This window comes from Larus michahellis, chromosome 4 (genome assembly GCF_964199755.1).
Source record: "Larus michahellis chromosome 4, bLarMic1.1, whole genome shotgun sequence".
In the NCBI taxonomy this organism is placed as follows: domain Eukaryota; kingdom Metazoa; phylum Chordata; class Aves; order Charadriiformes; family Laridae; genus Larus; species Larus michahellis.
Genome location: NC_133899.1, coordinates 61,522,860 through 61,540,671, shown reverse-complemented (window position 1 = coordinate 61,540,671; position 17,812 = coordinate 61,522,860). Strand labels below are relative to the sequence as shown.

The 17,812-nt window shown below is 36.7% G+C and overlaps 1 protein-coding gene across 1 annotated transcript in view; it reads right to left on the bottom strand.

The window, feature by feature from the left end:
• ARHGAP5 (Rho GTPase activating protein 5) overlaps window positions 1-17,812 on the bottom strand; it is a 46,610-nt gene that overhangs the window by 11,650 nt on the left and 17,148 nt on the right. Inside the window, exon 4 of the mRNA XM_074585117.1 lies at window positions 8,051-8,198. Coding sequence (XP_074441218.1) covers window positions 8,051-8,198 — 148 coding nt within the window. The remainder of the gene's footprint in view (window positions 1-8,050; window positions 8,199-17,812) is intronic.

Below are 17,812 nucleotides of genomic sequence, written 5' to 3'. Positions count from 1 at the left end.
TCCCCCACTAATTCGTCCAAACCCCTTTAAGTCATTTACTTGTGGTCTTCACAACAACCCACGGCAAATGCAGTTTTGTAATTCAGGAAGGTACATCATGAAACACTGGGCTTATGCTCAGTACCTGAAGTTTTCATGAAATCTTTTTTCTTGATTAACAAGAACCAGTAACTTATCTACTCTTTCCCAGCACCAGTTTTTTTTAATTTATATAATTTCCCTTCCTCAGAAATCTTCTAAGCTAATCAATTCAGTCCCTCTATCCCAGAGATACTATTATTGTCATATGCAGTGTCTTTTCCAATTCTCTTCTATTGTAAGACAGAGTGACCCGAATTATAACCCAGAACTGAAACCATGCGCGTGCCGTGGAATTACAAAATAGCATGATTTTTCCCCAGATTGCTCACCCTCATAATTCTTTTAATTCATTTTGCTAGCTTGATAGCAAGTATCGAGAGTCGACGTTTTCAGACAGCTGTCTATGATGATTTTAAAACCTCTTCCTGAGTGACAACAGCTATACTAATATTTAGGCTGCTGAAAAGTCACACCGTATCTGCCAACTTGACATCTGTAGCCAGGTTCCACTATCCCTGTGCTGTGTTTCTGAATACATACCACCTAATCACAGCAACTCTGTCTCTCCCCAGTTTAATCCCTTCCCCTCCAGTGACCAATTGAACTTTTCAGGAATCATTCTCCACTACAAGAGCTGAGACTATCATTCCCACACTTACGTTTGTAAATTTTGTGATCTATACCATTCTAAAATTTTATTCCACAGCCTGACCTGGTGTACCTTTTCTCAACCCCTATGCTACCCAGACTACACAAGACTAAAGGAACCACCACCTTACTGATTCAGAACAATAATTTCTACATACACCTAGAACAAATGTAATTACAGAGCAAAGAATCCAAACTCTTTTCAAGTAAGAGTCTAGCACTAAATTTACTTACAAAAAAAACACATGTAAAATTCTACATTTAATGTGTTCTTATCTGTGCATATCAACACTAGCATTTAAAGATCTGTGACATTCAATTCACACAATGAAAACCAGAACCAAAAATGTCTTACTGCTTCCTGTAATAAAATAATTTATAGTATATTGAAGCGTTCAATAAAAAGTAAGCCATGTAAAAAAATAAGCAGTACTTTTAGAAAGACTCAAAAAAATAGGAACCTCTTATGCGACTCTGAATTAACATTTCTACAATTTACATTAACCAATTATTAAGCAAGCTCTTAATAGTTTTATGAAGTGTCACTCAATCACAGATCTCATGGCCTGTTCATCTCAAAAAAGGATTAAAATACTTCAATCAATATGACACGACAAACATGTCTAGGAAATGGCAGATGCATTCTTTACTTCATTACAAGTGGGTGACACCTGAAGATACTCTAATTTTCCAGGCATATTAGCTGTGTGGTCACTTTGGGCCTGGAGAAAGCTAGGGCAATAAGAGGAGCTGCATAAGTACCATAAATACTCTGCAAAAGATATTGACATCTTGGTCCTATCTGCATTGTTTAGAAAGTCTTTACATAGTTCTGTGAGGTTTCCTTTGAAGAGATACCTCAATTAGCAATACAGCTCAAGTGCACAACATGTGTTTATGAATATTTCAAAACATATTTGTTTACAGTTTTCAGTGATTCTCACACACTAATAAATTAACGCGTGTGCTCCTCCTCCATCCGTCTGGTAGTCAATCTTCCATTAGGAGAAACAACTGATGCCTGTTTTCCCCTCCTCTCGAGTTTGGGCAGGGTTTCCTCCCTGTTGACTAATTCCAAAGTTGCAAAACACAAACTGGTGTATAGTTTCCTAACTACTGAAACCTATTCTGTGCCAATTTTGAAGTGATCACAGAAGGGATCCTCAGGAGGTCATCTAGTCCAACCTCCTGCTCAAACAAGGGTCAATGCTGAATTCAGATTAGGTTGCTTATCCAAATCTGATCTCGAGTATCTCCCAGGACAGAGAGCCCACAATTTCTTTGGGTAACCTGAAACAGTGCTTAAATAATCCTCAGAGCAACAGCTGTTCCTTTCTTTCTAGTTGGCACCTCATATTTTAACCATCACTGTCTCTAATCCTCCTGCCATGTACTTCAGTGCTTTAGCCTAGCTGCACCTTCTCAGTAGCCTCCTCATAGGTTTGGGAAGCCACTTTTAGTTATCTCCTCAGCCTTCCTCTCTCCAAGCTGAACAAAACCACAAGTCAGGAGCTCCAGCTCCAGCCTCTTCTGCTGGACTCAAACAAGTTTGTCAACGCCTTTCTTGTAGCATTTCAAGTGAGGTCTAACAAGTGCAGAGTAAAACCAAATAATCGTTTCTGTTGCTGTAGGGCACACCCTTCTGTTGGGACAGTCCAATACAGAAGGCATCATTAGCAGGATGCACTACTTACTCAATGCTTAGCCTATTCTCCACAACTTGCAGATCCTTTCGAGTAGCATTGCTAACCAGCCAGTCAAGTCCACAGCGTGTACCACTGCAGGAGTTTAGTCCTTGAAAAGCTAGTTGCAGGACTTGGCATTTGTCCTCGCTGAATTCCCTCAGGTTCTCGTTGTCCCATTCCTCCAGCTTATCTACATTCCACTGAATAGAAGCCCTGGCCTTGAATATATTAACCACACCACCCACTCTAGGATCACTCATAAACTTGATGACGGCACAAAACATATTGTAGGGATATTTAACTCTACTGTTACTGTACCTATCCAGAATCAAGAGTAATAGAATCATGGCCTATGCATTTTTTTGATAAACATATAGCTTCATGGGCAGTTGAGTCAACTTAACTGATCATTATGACTGAAACGATGGTCTAACTCCCTGCCTCATCAATCACTGTTTCTGTCCTTCCCTTGCTCCTAGCTGCATAGTCCTGCTCCCTGCCTTGCACTTGTTTTGACATATATTTGACCCTTAACTTACCTGCTGTAATACTAAGCAGCAGGACCTTGTCCATTTTTGCTGATATAACTTTCCAAGACAGTGAACTCCACTGACTCAGAGACATCTGACAAGTGCCCAAAATGAAAAACGGCAGAAGCATACAGCAGCAGGGAATCGCACTGGCTGTTAACACTGTTTCTTATGAAACTACGCTCAGAATGACAGGTGTCATACACCAGGCCGAGGGGGGTGGCCTCTCTTGGCCCATTCTGTTCTCTCTGTCCAAAAGAACAGCCCCCTAAAAGCCTGTAGCTCTCCCAAGCCCTTGGAATAAAAGGGGAGATAATCCATCTTGAATTTATGGATTTTGCAGCCACTATGAATATATTTCAATTATTTACCAGCCTTTTCACCTCAACATGCACTGCCAGCTCATTTTCTTTGTCTATTTCTACCCGATCTCTGGAGATTGCATTATCTATACTTTCAATGTCAAAATCTGGCCTCGTAGCAGATTCAGCGTAAAAGCATTTGGTATAGTTAGGCAAGAGGGAAATTCACAGAATGCAATATTCTTCTACTCAAATTACCTCTGAAATTGTAAATTTAACATTACAAAAGGTATTACAAAAAGGTATAAATAGCAAAAGCAGTAATCATTGTACATATACTGAGTACACAATTTTTAATTTCACCTTTAGCTCTCCACAGAGACTGTGTGCGACATTAAATGAGATGTGGCTCTGTCAAATTCATTCTTTCTTCTTTATTCCATTCCTTGTCTCACATAAATTGAGTAACTAAATTAATAAAATGCATATTATTCTAAGAAGCTTCTCTTCCCTCAATTGTTTTAGGTAGAATTAACACTATATAAATGCTATCATTTTTTTTATGAAGTATGGAAACTAAAATTTCTAATCTTGTCAATGAAGCACATAGATATCAATATTCTACGAAGATTTTTTTTTTAAATATTTGAAAACCCAAAGAAAAAACATATTAAAATACTGCTATTATTATTAGGGTTGAATATAGTCCAGAGTTAAAATTATCAACTGGCAAAACTGTGCTAGTATTCATATTAATTTGGTGCCTCCTGCCTTAGGAAACAGAATGAAATGTAATTTATACCAAACTTTTCACCAATGCGTAATAATGCATAAAAAAGTAAATTCAATTTAAAAAAAATAGAAATATTAAAACCCCCTCATATGCGAATACTATCAGTTAGCATAATTTTTGCCCAAATTATTATAAGTTTGGGAAAGTTAAAAATAATCAACAACAGTATGTGTTGAATAGCACACAAACAGTACTTGGAATTAAGTTGGTGGCACGTAAAACAGCATGAAAGTATTACCAACAAAACATTCAAGCTACAAAATTTACAATACTTAGCCAAGATTTCCTCATTCCTTATCCAAAAGTGACAGTGTAATTAAATTTAAAATAATTGTACATAGTATTGTTCAAAGTTTTTTTGATCAATAGGTTCCAATAAGACAAAGTATCATGTGCTATTACTGCTTTGTACTATTAGTATCAGCAACAGAACGCACTGCTGCTGAAATGAAGGTTCTGATACGTAATTACTGCTTATTACATTTAGATCTGCTCAAGTATTAACTACTTCTCTTAGTTTTTACTTCAAATACTATTAAAAAGATTCCAAAGGGATTCAAGCCCTAGATTATCTTTCAAAAACAGAAATTAGTTGAAACCATAAAGGTAAACCAGTTCAGACTAAAACTTCTTGTTGGAAAACACCAAACTAAGCAGGAACACACAAAAATACCTACATCTGTAGGCCCCACCTTATGATCCCTTACCTCTACCAGATCTCCCTTTACCCTGACAGGGCTCCTTCAAAAGAAAAATCTCTTGACTTATAAAAGGCTAGAACTTTTCAGCTCCAGATTTACTTTAATTTTCCCAAATTGTCCCTCTTCTACTGATGCACACTCTTTTGTGTGTGTGTGCGCGCGTTGAGGATATTCCAGAAGAGTATGGTAAAACAAAAATATGACAGTATTTTCTGCATGCACTCAATTCTTTAAGGTTTATGGTGTAGTAAGAATCTTCAAAGACACTTTCTGATATTATCTTCTCATCTCAGCATCCAAAACAAAGCAGAGAAAACTTTTTCACACTGCGTACTTTCTAGCCTCAGTCACAATTTAGATGAGTGGATACAAAGCACAGTCTTGTATAATTTCATACAGCAGAGATAGGGAACATTAAAAATAAAGATTAGCCCTTCAATTTGAGATTAATCATACCTTTGCAAAAAACCTGCAACTCAGCCACAACGCAAATTACATGTGGTAATACAAAGGGAAGGAGCTGAACTCCATGAAAATACCTTAAAACAAAAAGTTAAACAAACACGTCCTCTGTAACAGAAATATACTGATTAGCCTCATTCAAGAAGAGTCTGCATTCAAGAAAAGACTACACTTCTTGATTAAGATGACAATGACAGTAAACACAGGTATTCAGTTCAGTTTGTACTGATAGTAGGCTGACTTGCTAAGAGACAGCTGAAATACTGGATGACTCAGCAGGGCCAAGCAGCTGATAAAACAACTTTACCAAAATGGGAACAATACCATTCTGGACTCCTGACTTGTCTTCTGCAGACTGATCATCTCCAAAACTGTATTTGTGGAATTTTCTCTCAGATAGTCCCAAAGTCAATGATGTGAGACTATCTCAGTATGAGATTTGAAGGCAACGGAAGTGAACATCCTCCTCTCTCAAAGGCAACAAACACATTCTATCGTAACACCGCTTGAAACTCAAATACCTATAGAATATTAACCCAATATAAAAATAATACACACCAAAAATAAAACTCCCACAGACAAGTATGGAAGTTGAAAAGCACAACCTAAGCTACTTACACAGAATCTAGAGTCAGAGAAAGAAATTTTTAATACAGATCAGAAATAGAGATTCTGTTCCATCTTTAATAAGTGCTTAACAGAAATAGTAACAGAACAACTGTCTTCACAGCCATGAACAAAGCGTGCAGATGGCACAACGTTTGTCCACCTCACATGTATGGCCAGAATTAAAATTCTACAGCTTTCAGTAGCTGCACAGCAGCATTCCAGGATGAACTAACATATACTCAAACAACTAAAGGAAAAGGAGTGCCTCCTGAGTCACCACTGTTGAGGAGCCCCTCACATTTTGAGCAGATCAGCAGGTTAATTAAACTTCTTATTCTTCAAAGACAGGTCATTAGAGGAGAATAAAAGTGTTAAATCTTCTGGGCCCTTGCATGATTTGATGATTACAAGGAACAAAAAGAAGACCACGAATCATGTTCCCACACTATTATAGTTCTCTCTCACCCCACAAGTTGGTGAAAACCCTTTGGGAGAAATACTAGACTTCCTTTTGAAAGTCTACCACAAAGTCAATAGATATCAGACAACACTACTTCTAAGCAAATACAATTTTCTTTGCATTTGTAATTTTCTTGTTTTAAAATATTCTTACAAAGTTAAACATGCTCAAACTTAAGATACTACTTCTAGATTCTACAAACTCTTCAAAAAGTCATTTGGTCTTCATTACTGGTGAATATCTCTTTTATACAGCTATACATAGCTAGCTGTATGTAGCCATTTTTGAAGAACACCAATTCAGACAGTGACCCACTCATAAAATTATTTTGGTTTGGGGTTTGGTTTTATTTTCTTACTACGTAGAATAGCAAACAAAATACACATTAAACTGTCTATACCACTCTACAATTCCTTACCCTTCTTCCCCCTTCCCATTTTTTCCTGGATGAGGTGCAAAAGCAAGAGGGAAGAAAATACAGCTCTTACCTTTGGGCAAGGAATCAATAGGAGGTAAAGGTTAAAGACAGATTTATACTAACATCTCTGATTTCCAAAAGATCAGTGTCTGAGGTTTCACCTATTTTTTTAATTTTATTTTTTTTATTGCAATAATGCAGTATATAAGTCTTCAAAAACAGCTATTAGGCTTACCATCTGAAGTAGTAGTTTTGGAAACATTACTCTTACAGATGGCAGTAAAACTGAATTTTAGTTTAAGAAAGAAAACGCTTCAGTTTTACTCTTGCTAAAAATGTTACTGTCATCTTACAGCCAAAGTTGTATTACAGAACTAAGAAAGTGTGGAAAAAAGGTGCTGTTTTACTTTATGCTAAACAACATCGAACTGCAGACACCCATCAAAAGATGGTCCTGCTCATATTTCTGCTCCAGTCAGTCAGCCTCAGACTCTCATTTGCTTCAGATATAGCAATACAGCATTTATGCAACTTCAGAGCAAGCAAGATCTACACACTAACCGAAAACTGGTGCTCCCCACCTTTAAAAACAAAAAAGAAAAAAAACAAACAAAACCCAACCACAGGTCACTCCCAAACCTCAAAACAACTCCCCACTCCTAAATGTAGTCTTCTGTTGGACCAGCAAGATCATCCTACTCGCCCCATGGTCACAGAGTGAATAGGCTGAAAGCAGGGACAAACATACAACCAGGGAGAAAGGAGAGAGAAAACCATACTGTGAAATTTCACCTTAGTGCAAACACATATATGTTAATACTTGACTTTAAATGAGAAATCTGCAAGTTAAACGAATTGCTTAACATTTTTCACATAGAACTATACACTATTTAGAAAATAAATGTCTCTGTAACAGGTTAAAATGCAAAACTAGATTTATCAGCAAAATAAAGAAAGCAAGCTGACTAATTAAGCCATACCAAGTACCTGTTTTCTGCAATTGAAAAAAGTGGATTTCAGAGCTTTTTACTATATGAAGTAAAATACAGCGGCAACAGAGAGATATGTAAGACTGGAATGCCATTGGGTTAAAAGTCATTTGGCATTAGGAAGTGATATAAGTTTTCTAAAACTTCAAAAGTTTGTCAAAAATAAACTGAGTATTTGTGTACGTAAAAACAAAAGACCATCACATATTAAGCATACAATTTAGGGAACACATTCTACTTTTAAAATGTGCTCTTCCCATAATGATTTATTTCAAGGATAAAATTCTAGAAGTACTTTAAAACAGAAAATGAGAGGCTTTACATGTTATGCAAAGTGGGAAAGTCTTTCCTCCAACAGTTCTCCTGTCTTACCTGTATCTTCAATGAATTGCACACATTTTTCAACAAACAGAGGTATCGGTTTCTCAGGTGTAACCAGATCCTGTAGGGGCATCCCAAAGTAATTACTTTCCCAGTTTCTACGGATTGGAGGATTGAATGTCTTAGTTTTCTTTTTCGGCTACAACAAAACAGAGTTATTTAAGTAAATTCAGGTAATATTTTAACTAACTCATTGCAACCATTCAGTAAAAACAAAAACAGATCGCACATCTGTCAGACATTAAAAATCCTCTACAGCAAACTGAATAAAAATAAATGTACTTTTAAAATAGCATACGTTAGATACAAAGCACTCAAATAACTTATATTAGATATTAGGAAGAAATTCTTTACTGTGAGGGTGGTGAGGCACTAGAACAGGTTGCCCAGAAAATTTGTGGATGCCCCATCCCTGAAAGTATTCAAGGCCAGGCTGGATGGGGCTTTGAGTAACCTGGTCTAGTGGGAGGTGTCCCTGCCCATGGCAGGGGGGGTGGAACTAGATGATCTTTAAGGTCCCTTCGAATCCAAACCATTCTGTGATTCTACGTTTCTATAAAATTGTATTTTTTTAGGCACCATCCAGTTCAGATGAGCAGCAGCTGCAAGATCCAAGCTGAAGCTAAAGATCATGTAAAACTCAGTGAAAACATCTTTATCAAATGTTGAATGAAAGATCATTTTAGAGATACATGCATTAACACAATGAAAAAAGCAAAAACCAATTGAAATTATTGTTTTTCAAGGTGTTCAGTGCACATCCCCATCATCTCAGAATAAATGGAGCAACACTCAGACTGTGTATGTCAGACCCAACAGATAGAAAAAGACTGCGTGTCTCTGATTAAGACATGATATTAGCATAACGTAATTAAATATAAACAAATTTTGCTGGTGTGAGTGGAAAGCAATCTGGTTAATGGAATAATAAACTAGGATTTTACAGAATTTTTATGACAATTGTAATACTAATGAATTTCATTATCTGTGTAGAATACCTGGACACACTATGAAATATCAAATATGTCCGCAAAGCCAGAATAAAGAATGTTTTTTTCTAACAATTGTTCTGTGTTTAGAAGAATAGTTGAAGGGACTGAGCTATCAAGTGTAACATTATACACTCAAAAAAGTAGAAAGGTTTCTTAGCTGAATTGTCTATCTGAAACAATCAGTTTCATCTCTAATTTGGAAAGTGAGAATTTGTCTAAAGAATTCAAAGAAGAATAAAGACTAAAGAAAAAAAAAAGGAAAAAAAACCTGAAGTCCTTTTCAAGCTGCTCTAGAAGTAAAGTAGGAGAAGAGATGACAGTTGCAGGGCTATTCTATTAACATGAAGTTAGGTATCACAAGGCAGATAAAGTTACAATAATAATTTTATCAGCTATTTCCCATTATGTATCATTATGTATTTTGTCTCTCTCCTGTCCAATATTTATCAAAATCTCTCTCTCATGGTTTCCCTTTCCTTTGGGGAATGAGAGCGGGTGAACTCTCCAACAACAGCACAAATCCAATCTTTCTGCAAATAACACTATCTACACAACCCTCACAAAAAATACTTCTGCAAATTAACAAGAAAATTTTATGATTTTAAAAAACCACTATGTTATTTCCTGATCTGAGACACCCATGCTTTCCTCAAGTTGCATATCTAGACTTCTTAAGCGGAGAACTTGCTCTGAATGAAAAGGCATATTACTGTGCAAGAGACCTGATCTTTGTCAAAAGATCAACTGACTTCAGAAAAAAATTCAGGTCTTATTTCTAAGAAAAATAAGCTTTAGTGAAAGCTTTTTTGTAATCCCTGTTCTCCGCTCTGAAAAAAAATGGCAGCTTTTCTGATCCATCAGTCTTAGCATAGAACTTTTGAATCTGCTAGTAAAGAAAGATAATGACTATCATAAATTTTTCTCTGTAAAGTTAACTTTTAGAAGTTCTCTAATGAAACAATATTTAAACAAAAACATTGTTAAACATTTGTATTGTGTTTGCACGGCAAGGTTTTGGTAGTGAGGAGGCTACAGGGGTGGCTTCTATGAGAAGCTGCCAGAAGCCTCCCCTATGTCCGATACAGCCAATGCCAGCCGGCTCCAAGATAGACCCACCACTGGCCAAGTCCGAGCCCATCAGCAACAGTGGTAGGGCCACTGGGATAACATAATTTAAGAAGGGAAAAAAAAAAAAAACAAAGACAAACCAACTGCACAGCAGCAGCCAGAAGACAGGAGTGAGAATACCTCCCTGCAGCCCATGGAGGTTAACGGTGGAGCAGATATCAACCTGCAGCACATGGAGGACCCCATGCCAGAGCAGGTGGATGCCTGAGGGAGGTTGTGACCCCATGGGAAGCCCATGCTGCAGCAGGTTCCTGGAAGGACTTGTGACCACATGGGGAACCCATGCTGGAGCAGTTTCCGAAGAACCGTAGCCCATGGGAAGGACTCACATTGGAGAAGTTTGTGGAGGACTGTCTCCCATGGGAAAGACCCTACACTGGAGCAGGGGCAAACTGTGAGGAGTCCTTCCTCTGAGGAGGAAGGAGCAGCAGAAACAACAAGTGATGAACTGATCACAACCCCTATTCCCTGTCCCCCTGTGCCACTGGTGGGGAAGAAGTAGAGAATTCGTGAGTGAAGTTGAGCCCCGGAAGAAGGGAGGAGTGGGAGGAAGGTCATTTAAGATTTCATTTTATTTCTCATTACCCTACTCTGACTTCTAATTAGCAATAAATTAAATTAATTTTCACCAAGTTGAGTCCAGTTTGCCTGTGACAGTAACTGGTGAATGATCTCCCTGTCCCTATCTCAACCCACGAGGCTTTCATTGTATTTTCTCTCCCCTGTCCAGCTGAGGAGTGGGAGTGACACAGCAGCTTTGGTGGGCACCTGGCATCCGGCCAGGGTCAACCCACCACAACACTGAATTATTCATTTAGTTAAACAGCACCTGAAAAAGGTGAATCATTTCTAAATTCCTTGATTTTGGCAGAGAGATTATGATTTTGCCACAAATATTTTTAGTTCAATAGTTCTGCTCCTCTCCCCACCAATACAGCAGTCACCTAACACTGCATACAGTGAGCACTAATTTAGGGACAGTCAAAGACAATTTTGTATGCTGCTTCTACATCATAATAAAAAAGGACTAATAGGCACCGAGTTAGAGAAGACAACAATCAGCACAAAAATTTGGTTAGTTAATCCTAGCAAAAAGCTCATTGTTTCACAAACCACTGTTTCATGTTAGTAATTAAAACACAAGCCCAAGACCATGAAGCTGAAATCCTTAGTTTTCATATAAATGTGGGTTTTTTTATAATTGATTAAGCTTTCCAACATTCACCGCTTGCTTCGTGCCAAAGACAACTTCTCTTCATACCCTAACAAAGGTTAATGCCAAACCTCCAGCTGATCCAAATGCACCATCCAGATGCAGGAAAGCATTTTAACTCTAAGAATCCCAAAGTTGCCTTGTGTTGCTGATACCAAAAGCATTTACCCACCATATTGCTTTAATTACAGTAGTTTAATCAGTGAAATGCGTTGCAAAAATTAGCTGAAATCCTCTTTATAAAAGACAAGGTAAACACGAATGCATGTATTCTAGCATGGCACAATATACAATTTTTGATTTCAAAACTAGAAATATTTTTATAAAAAGCAGAAAACCATGAAAATGTAGATTTACAGTATACTCAAGATTAACCCTCTTGACTGGAGGTACCAGGGAACGAGGTAAGCAGCGCTCACCTTCTACAGAGAAACTAGACTGAGACTTCAGCCAGCTCTGAGTCTTGAGAGTACAATGCACTTAAATACAACCTTTTAAAATTCACTTAGAAAACTAAAAAACTGCCTGAACCTGTCTATCAACCCCCTTTTATGGATGGGCTGCTTACTCTAGCAAGTCCTCTTTGTTCAAGAAGGGCTCCCCTTCCTTTTTTTTCCCACCCCCACCCCACCAGAACTACCATCATAATGCATTTATCAAAGGGGAAATTCAGCCACTTTACCTCCCAAACACTTCACTACTACTTTTAACACAAAGGAAATTTTCTGCCTGCTTCGTTTGCAGTCAGCTGTAGGGTCATGGAGAGCAAAGTCAATACATTCAGGACTATTAAAATATTTCATAAAACCACACAGCATGAACAACATTCATTTAATAGGCTTAATAAAGTATTTGTAATCTCTAATTCATGGCTAGCTCTTCAGAAACTATACGACATATGAATAATGCAGATGATGGTCCCTAACATGCTCTCTCTTTCTTCCCCTCATGCCTTCTGCCATTTTTAGAGTTCCAGCTTGTTACACTAAGTTTTAAACTACGGAGACTCAAAAGGGCATATGGCTCCAAATATGCATTTTAAGAGTGCTAAATTTGAACAGATGAAACTTGAAAGTACATACTTTGATACTTCCTATACTCCTCAGGAAGGAAAAAAAAATAAAAATCATCACTGTACGTTCCAGTCTGAAGTAGATAATACTTTGCTAAATCAACCACTGAATTTACACAAAAACAGCTGAATAAAAATGGAAGTTGATCTCCCATTTCTCACATTTACCATAGCCTTATTAAAACTGAGATCAAGGCACCTGGGCTATACAGTACCTAACACTATTTCAGTAATAGTTGAAAATAAAATTTCATATAGTTTTGAAGTTATAATGTGAGCAAACAAGATTAAGCATAGAAAAGTAGACATCAAACCTGTACTAATATTGTGTTCTAAAACAAGCCAGAGTAAGCTATGTGAGAATCCAACTAGGTGCTATCGGATTTTTCTTGCTGAAATATTGAGACAAGTTTTCAGAATAATTTAAAGTAAAAAGCAACCTACAATCATCTTGGTATAAAGGAAAATGTAAAGAATGCAATTCACAATCTTCTTTGGAAACAATGAATGTTGTTTGCAAACAAGGTTACAAGGCGTAATGTTTTAAAGCACTATTTTTCAGATTTAATTTAACAACACAGCTGGAAACACCAGTCACAAAAAAATTTAAGAAAATCAGACCTTGAATAATAAAACTATTGACTGTTGGTCAAAGAACAAAAATAGTGAATTTCTGAAACTTTTTCACATTTAACTTTTAACAATGGCATGTCAAAGAATGATCACTGGTCAGTTAATCAACTACATTGTTTACAAGATCTCTGTAGTTAGAATTTGTTTTCAGAAGTACTTCAAATAATTTCTTCCGTACAAAGAAAAAAGGAAAGATACTCATACTAATCTTATTCTTCCTTTTACAAATGTATTAACAAAATAATTCTTCCACAACACGGCAAGAAGCCTTTATTTCAAGATGAGGCTCTGCCTTTCCCTCTGCAGAAATGTATTCAGGATATTTGCTGTTCTTGATATGCTGGGGAGGATAAAAACTAAAAAACCTATACTTTATAAGAGGGGAAAAAAATACAGCCTAAATTAGACACTCAACATATCTCAAAGTGTTCACAAAGGTAAGAGCTCTAGATTAGATGGGTAAATTTTTAATACTCATCAATTCCATAGTAAAGATAAATAATAAGTTATTAATTGAAACTATACAGAATAGCTACAGGTTTCCAGACCATGCAGGCTCCCTGCTGTCCAGGGAATTACTAAATTAAGACAAGGGTCATAAATAACTTGCAATTATTTAATGTAGTAATAATCACAATAGATAAATCAATAATAATTTATAAGTAATAAAAAAAATATTTCTATTAAGCTTGTTTACACATGAGAAGATGGTAAGAACAATGAAAAGCCAAAGAGCACTCTGGGCCTTTGATCAATGCATAAACTGCTTTAGGGTTACTGCACACACGTGAAGACGTTCCTCCTGTATGAGATGCAAGAAGGCTTCCTACAGCAAGACCCTTATCCTCTAGGAATTTTCACTGCCCTTTCATGTTCTGAAATCTTCTGCGTTTTCTCTCTGTTGCCCCATAACTCCAAACTAATCAAGTTAAACTAAAGACAAAATTAATTTATTATATGGCCTGCAAGGCTGCTGCTTTTAAAGAAGACTGGTGCATACCAACAGACAATAATTGTTCTATACTAGACCTTACTATTACAGTGTTAAAAATTATAATTGAGATAAGCATCTACTTGTAGTTCCCACTTGCAATTTTTGAAAAAGACATGGAAACAAATGAGCACACATCTCAGCTGGAGAAGTCTAACTTGACAAAGAGGAAACAGCTGAGGCAAAGTTGCATATGAACATTGAACATTGTTCTCTGTGCTTAGTTCCTCCCATGTTTGTGAACATTGGTAAAGGAACAGATAATCAAACATAGAAAGCATGTTGATATAGGGGCAAATTCACTCTAGAAAATACATTTAATCTGAGAAATACTTTGCATAATAACCGCAGAAAGGACTAGGTGCTTTTTCATATGAGAAACTTTTACAGAAAAAAGTTCTGTAGTAGAAAAAAAAAGCACATCATAGCTTAACAAATACCAGCACACACCATGCACTTGAAAGCTTTCACGCATAGCGTGCACGCAACTCCACACCAACTTGGCTAACAAGTCCTATGACTCTGAAGCCAGTCTGCTTTCTTTTTTTCTTCTCTCTGCTTTTCTTCATATACTTCCCTACCAGAAAAAGTTTAACAGTCCACTAGTTAACAGCACATGCAAGGCCATACAATATTTTTCAGAACATTTAGAAACATGGTAATAACATGAAACAGGATAGGAGGGGGGTGTATCACAAGTTAAGACTATGCTAGACTGATTCAACCTTCTCCATTGAAAACATGTATTCTTTTCTTCAGGCAAAGAAACTACAATGATCAGTTGGTTTTACCAACCTGGACTTTAGCAAGGCATTTGATGGTGGCATATAGGAAACTACCGTGACAACTGGAGTAACAGAAACAGGATCATATTCAACAACAAAAAGGACAGAGTCATCGACTAATGGAAAAAGCACGCACTGGAACATGCATGTAGCATGTACTATAATGTACACAAATGATGTGTATGTACTATACATGTGTGTATGTACCATAATGTGCATGTACTATAAACCACCTGGACTATATGGTAGGAAGTCATTAGCTGGAAATTACCAAGACCACGAATAGGCTTGGTTCCTAATGACGTGACATTAGGAATAACGTGACAATAAATGCGGCTAAGAAAAAGTTGGGTGCAATCACACAATTGTATCAGGTAGTAATTTCTAGTACAGGTCAACAAATATTGAGATTATATGGTGCACTACTATGACATTATTTGCAATACTATAGACAGCTTCTGTCATCCTCACTCGAAAACATAAGAGGTCAAGAAGCAGCTATATTGTCTTCACCTATTCACAGATGACTCTCTTTACCTGTTCATAGTTGACAGATACCACATAAAGAAAAAACACTTCAGGCGAAAGGTTACCCACAAGGAAAGGTGAAAACTGGTAATTGCAAGAAGATTCCTCACCATAATACAGAGGAAATAGAAGTTCTGGAGGAGTTTTAAGAATAGTGAGAATGAGGGGATACAAGTTTTTACAGGAATCAGTTCTGTGACAATTGGAAACAAGAGCTCAAAGATGGTTCTTACAGATCTGGCTACCAGTATATAGAAACAAGATCTGAGAACACAAACCCACTGTTATGGACAACAACAGTGGACAAATAATTAAGACCAAAGCACACTTACTTAACTGGTCTCAGTTTTAAATTGTTTAAATGGTTTAATTTCCTTTGGTAGTAAGCAATGTTAGAGGACCTTGCAAGTAATGTTACCTGCTCGCCACAGATTTTTCATTGCTATACTTTCCACAGTAAAATATTATAATTTATGGTTCCCAATAGCAACAAGTAGTACAATTCTGAGTACTTACTTCTGCCTTTATTAACGTGTTCACAACAGATTTTTTTTAAAAGTTTGGTACGTATGTCTTAGCAGATCAGTCAAACTACAACTATTAATTTCAGGGTTGTAAAAATGAACTGTTGTTTTTCCTACTCTATTGTTTGCCAGAACTCTCTTCCTCCTTCCTACCCATCCAGCTCTTACCCTTTTCCCTTCAATTTTTTACCTGAATCATACAATCACTCTACATCCATCACCTGCCTCCCTATATCTGTCCTAGTGCTCTACCTTTATATGATTTCATCTTGTAATTTAGGAGACTAGGGTCTGAAAGCATCAGGACAGAACAAGCAAGTTCATGCCTCTTTCTTGAAACACTTTATATGTTTTCTTATTGTGGGTCTGCCTTTAAAACGTTTTCCAGAACCTCCAAAAGGAAAGTAAATACCACTGTCAGAAACTTCCGTTGTGTTTAATTTTAAAGTAATTGTCATAAATGGGGGGAAAAAAGAACAAAACCCAAGAAATCCCAAATGTAAAAATCTGCATAGGCAAATTTTTTCTCTATATGAAACCTGCTTTGCATAACTGAAAACTGAAGTACAAAAACCACAAATGATAGTGCATAGGAGATTTCTGCAATACCATACAAGAAACCCACCCAGAAACACCACATCTCAAACTCCTCAAAGATCAAAGGAGTATCAAGAATGTTACATTCTATTTAGGTTTTAAAAAGCAACATCATACTACAAAGCTGATTTTTAAAAAAAAAAAAAAAAATCAAGTCATAATCCTTGACAAAGACAATGAGGACCTCAGACTTCAAAGGTTGAGTTTTTCCAAACAAATTCATTTTGTTCCTAAGATTTCTGTATTTCAGAATCACTATAATTATAGCAAGAATAGTTACATGTGTATCTTGCATTTCCTTTACATACAGCTGAATAATTTAGAAAAAGTATCAGTAAGAGCTTTAAGAAATATTCAGAAAAAAGCACAAAAGTTTTATTTCTCGCTTTCACATTTACACAAAGTTGTCAAAAAAACAGGAAGTAATCTGTAAATAGCTGTGCGCTAACATCTCTCACATGGACTAAATAACACTCAACAAGGAAAATATCATTTGAATCATTTTTGAGTTTTTGTAATTAAAGACTGCTAGCTGCTCATCTAAAACAACACAGGAAAACATGGTGAATAAGTTCCGAAACCAATAAAACTCCTGAAAAAAAAAAATCAACAGTTAAAAAAACACCAAGGGAGTATATTACGAACTAGAATGACTCATCACATGAGCTGAACTACTCTCCGTCCAACATAATGCAAGTCAACACACACAGAAGTCACTACTTATCAAAAGCACTAAGCACTCAACATTCTTAGATATTTTGAATACTTGCAAACATTTTAGCTATCAAGTTAAATTTGCTTTCTCCATCATTACAATAATTTGTACTTCTGCTATTAAAAGCTTTCTCTGACTAATTTGAAAGTATCAGCCCTGGACCACAACTTTCAAGTAAAAAAAAAAAAACCAAACCAAACCAAAAAACCACCCCAAAACAAACAAAACCAAAAACAATCACAAAACCAAGAGGTGCATTAAAAACAAAACTTGAAACAACTCTTGTACTCTTCAAAAGTCTTTACCACTACAAAAATTTGGAACAGCCTGAAACTTCCAACTAAGGCTGCCTCTCAACAGGCAAAAGCCAAAAGTAGAGGCTTTGGTAGAGATACTAGTGGGTTTCCTGACACAACGCCAGGAAGAGAAGACCCCACTATAGTAGGTCTACGCAGTTTAAACATAAATATCCAACTTGGAGGAACTTTCTGTCAACTCAACACAGCTGAGACAGCAGGAGGATTATGAATACTACATTTCGATTTCTATGTAGCAAGATTATTTTAATCAAAAGT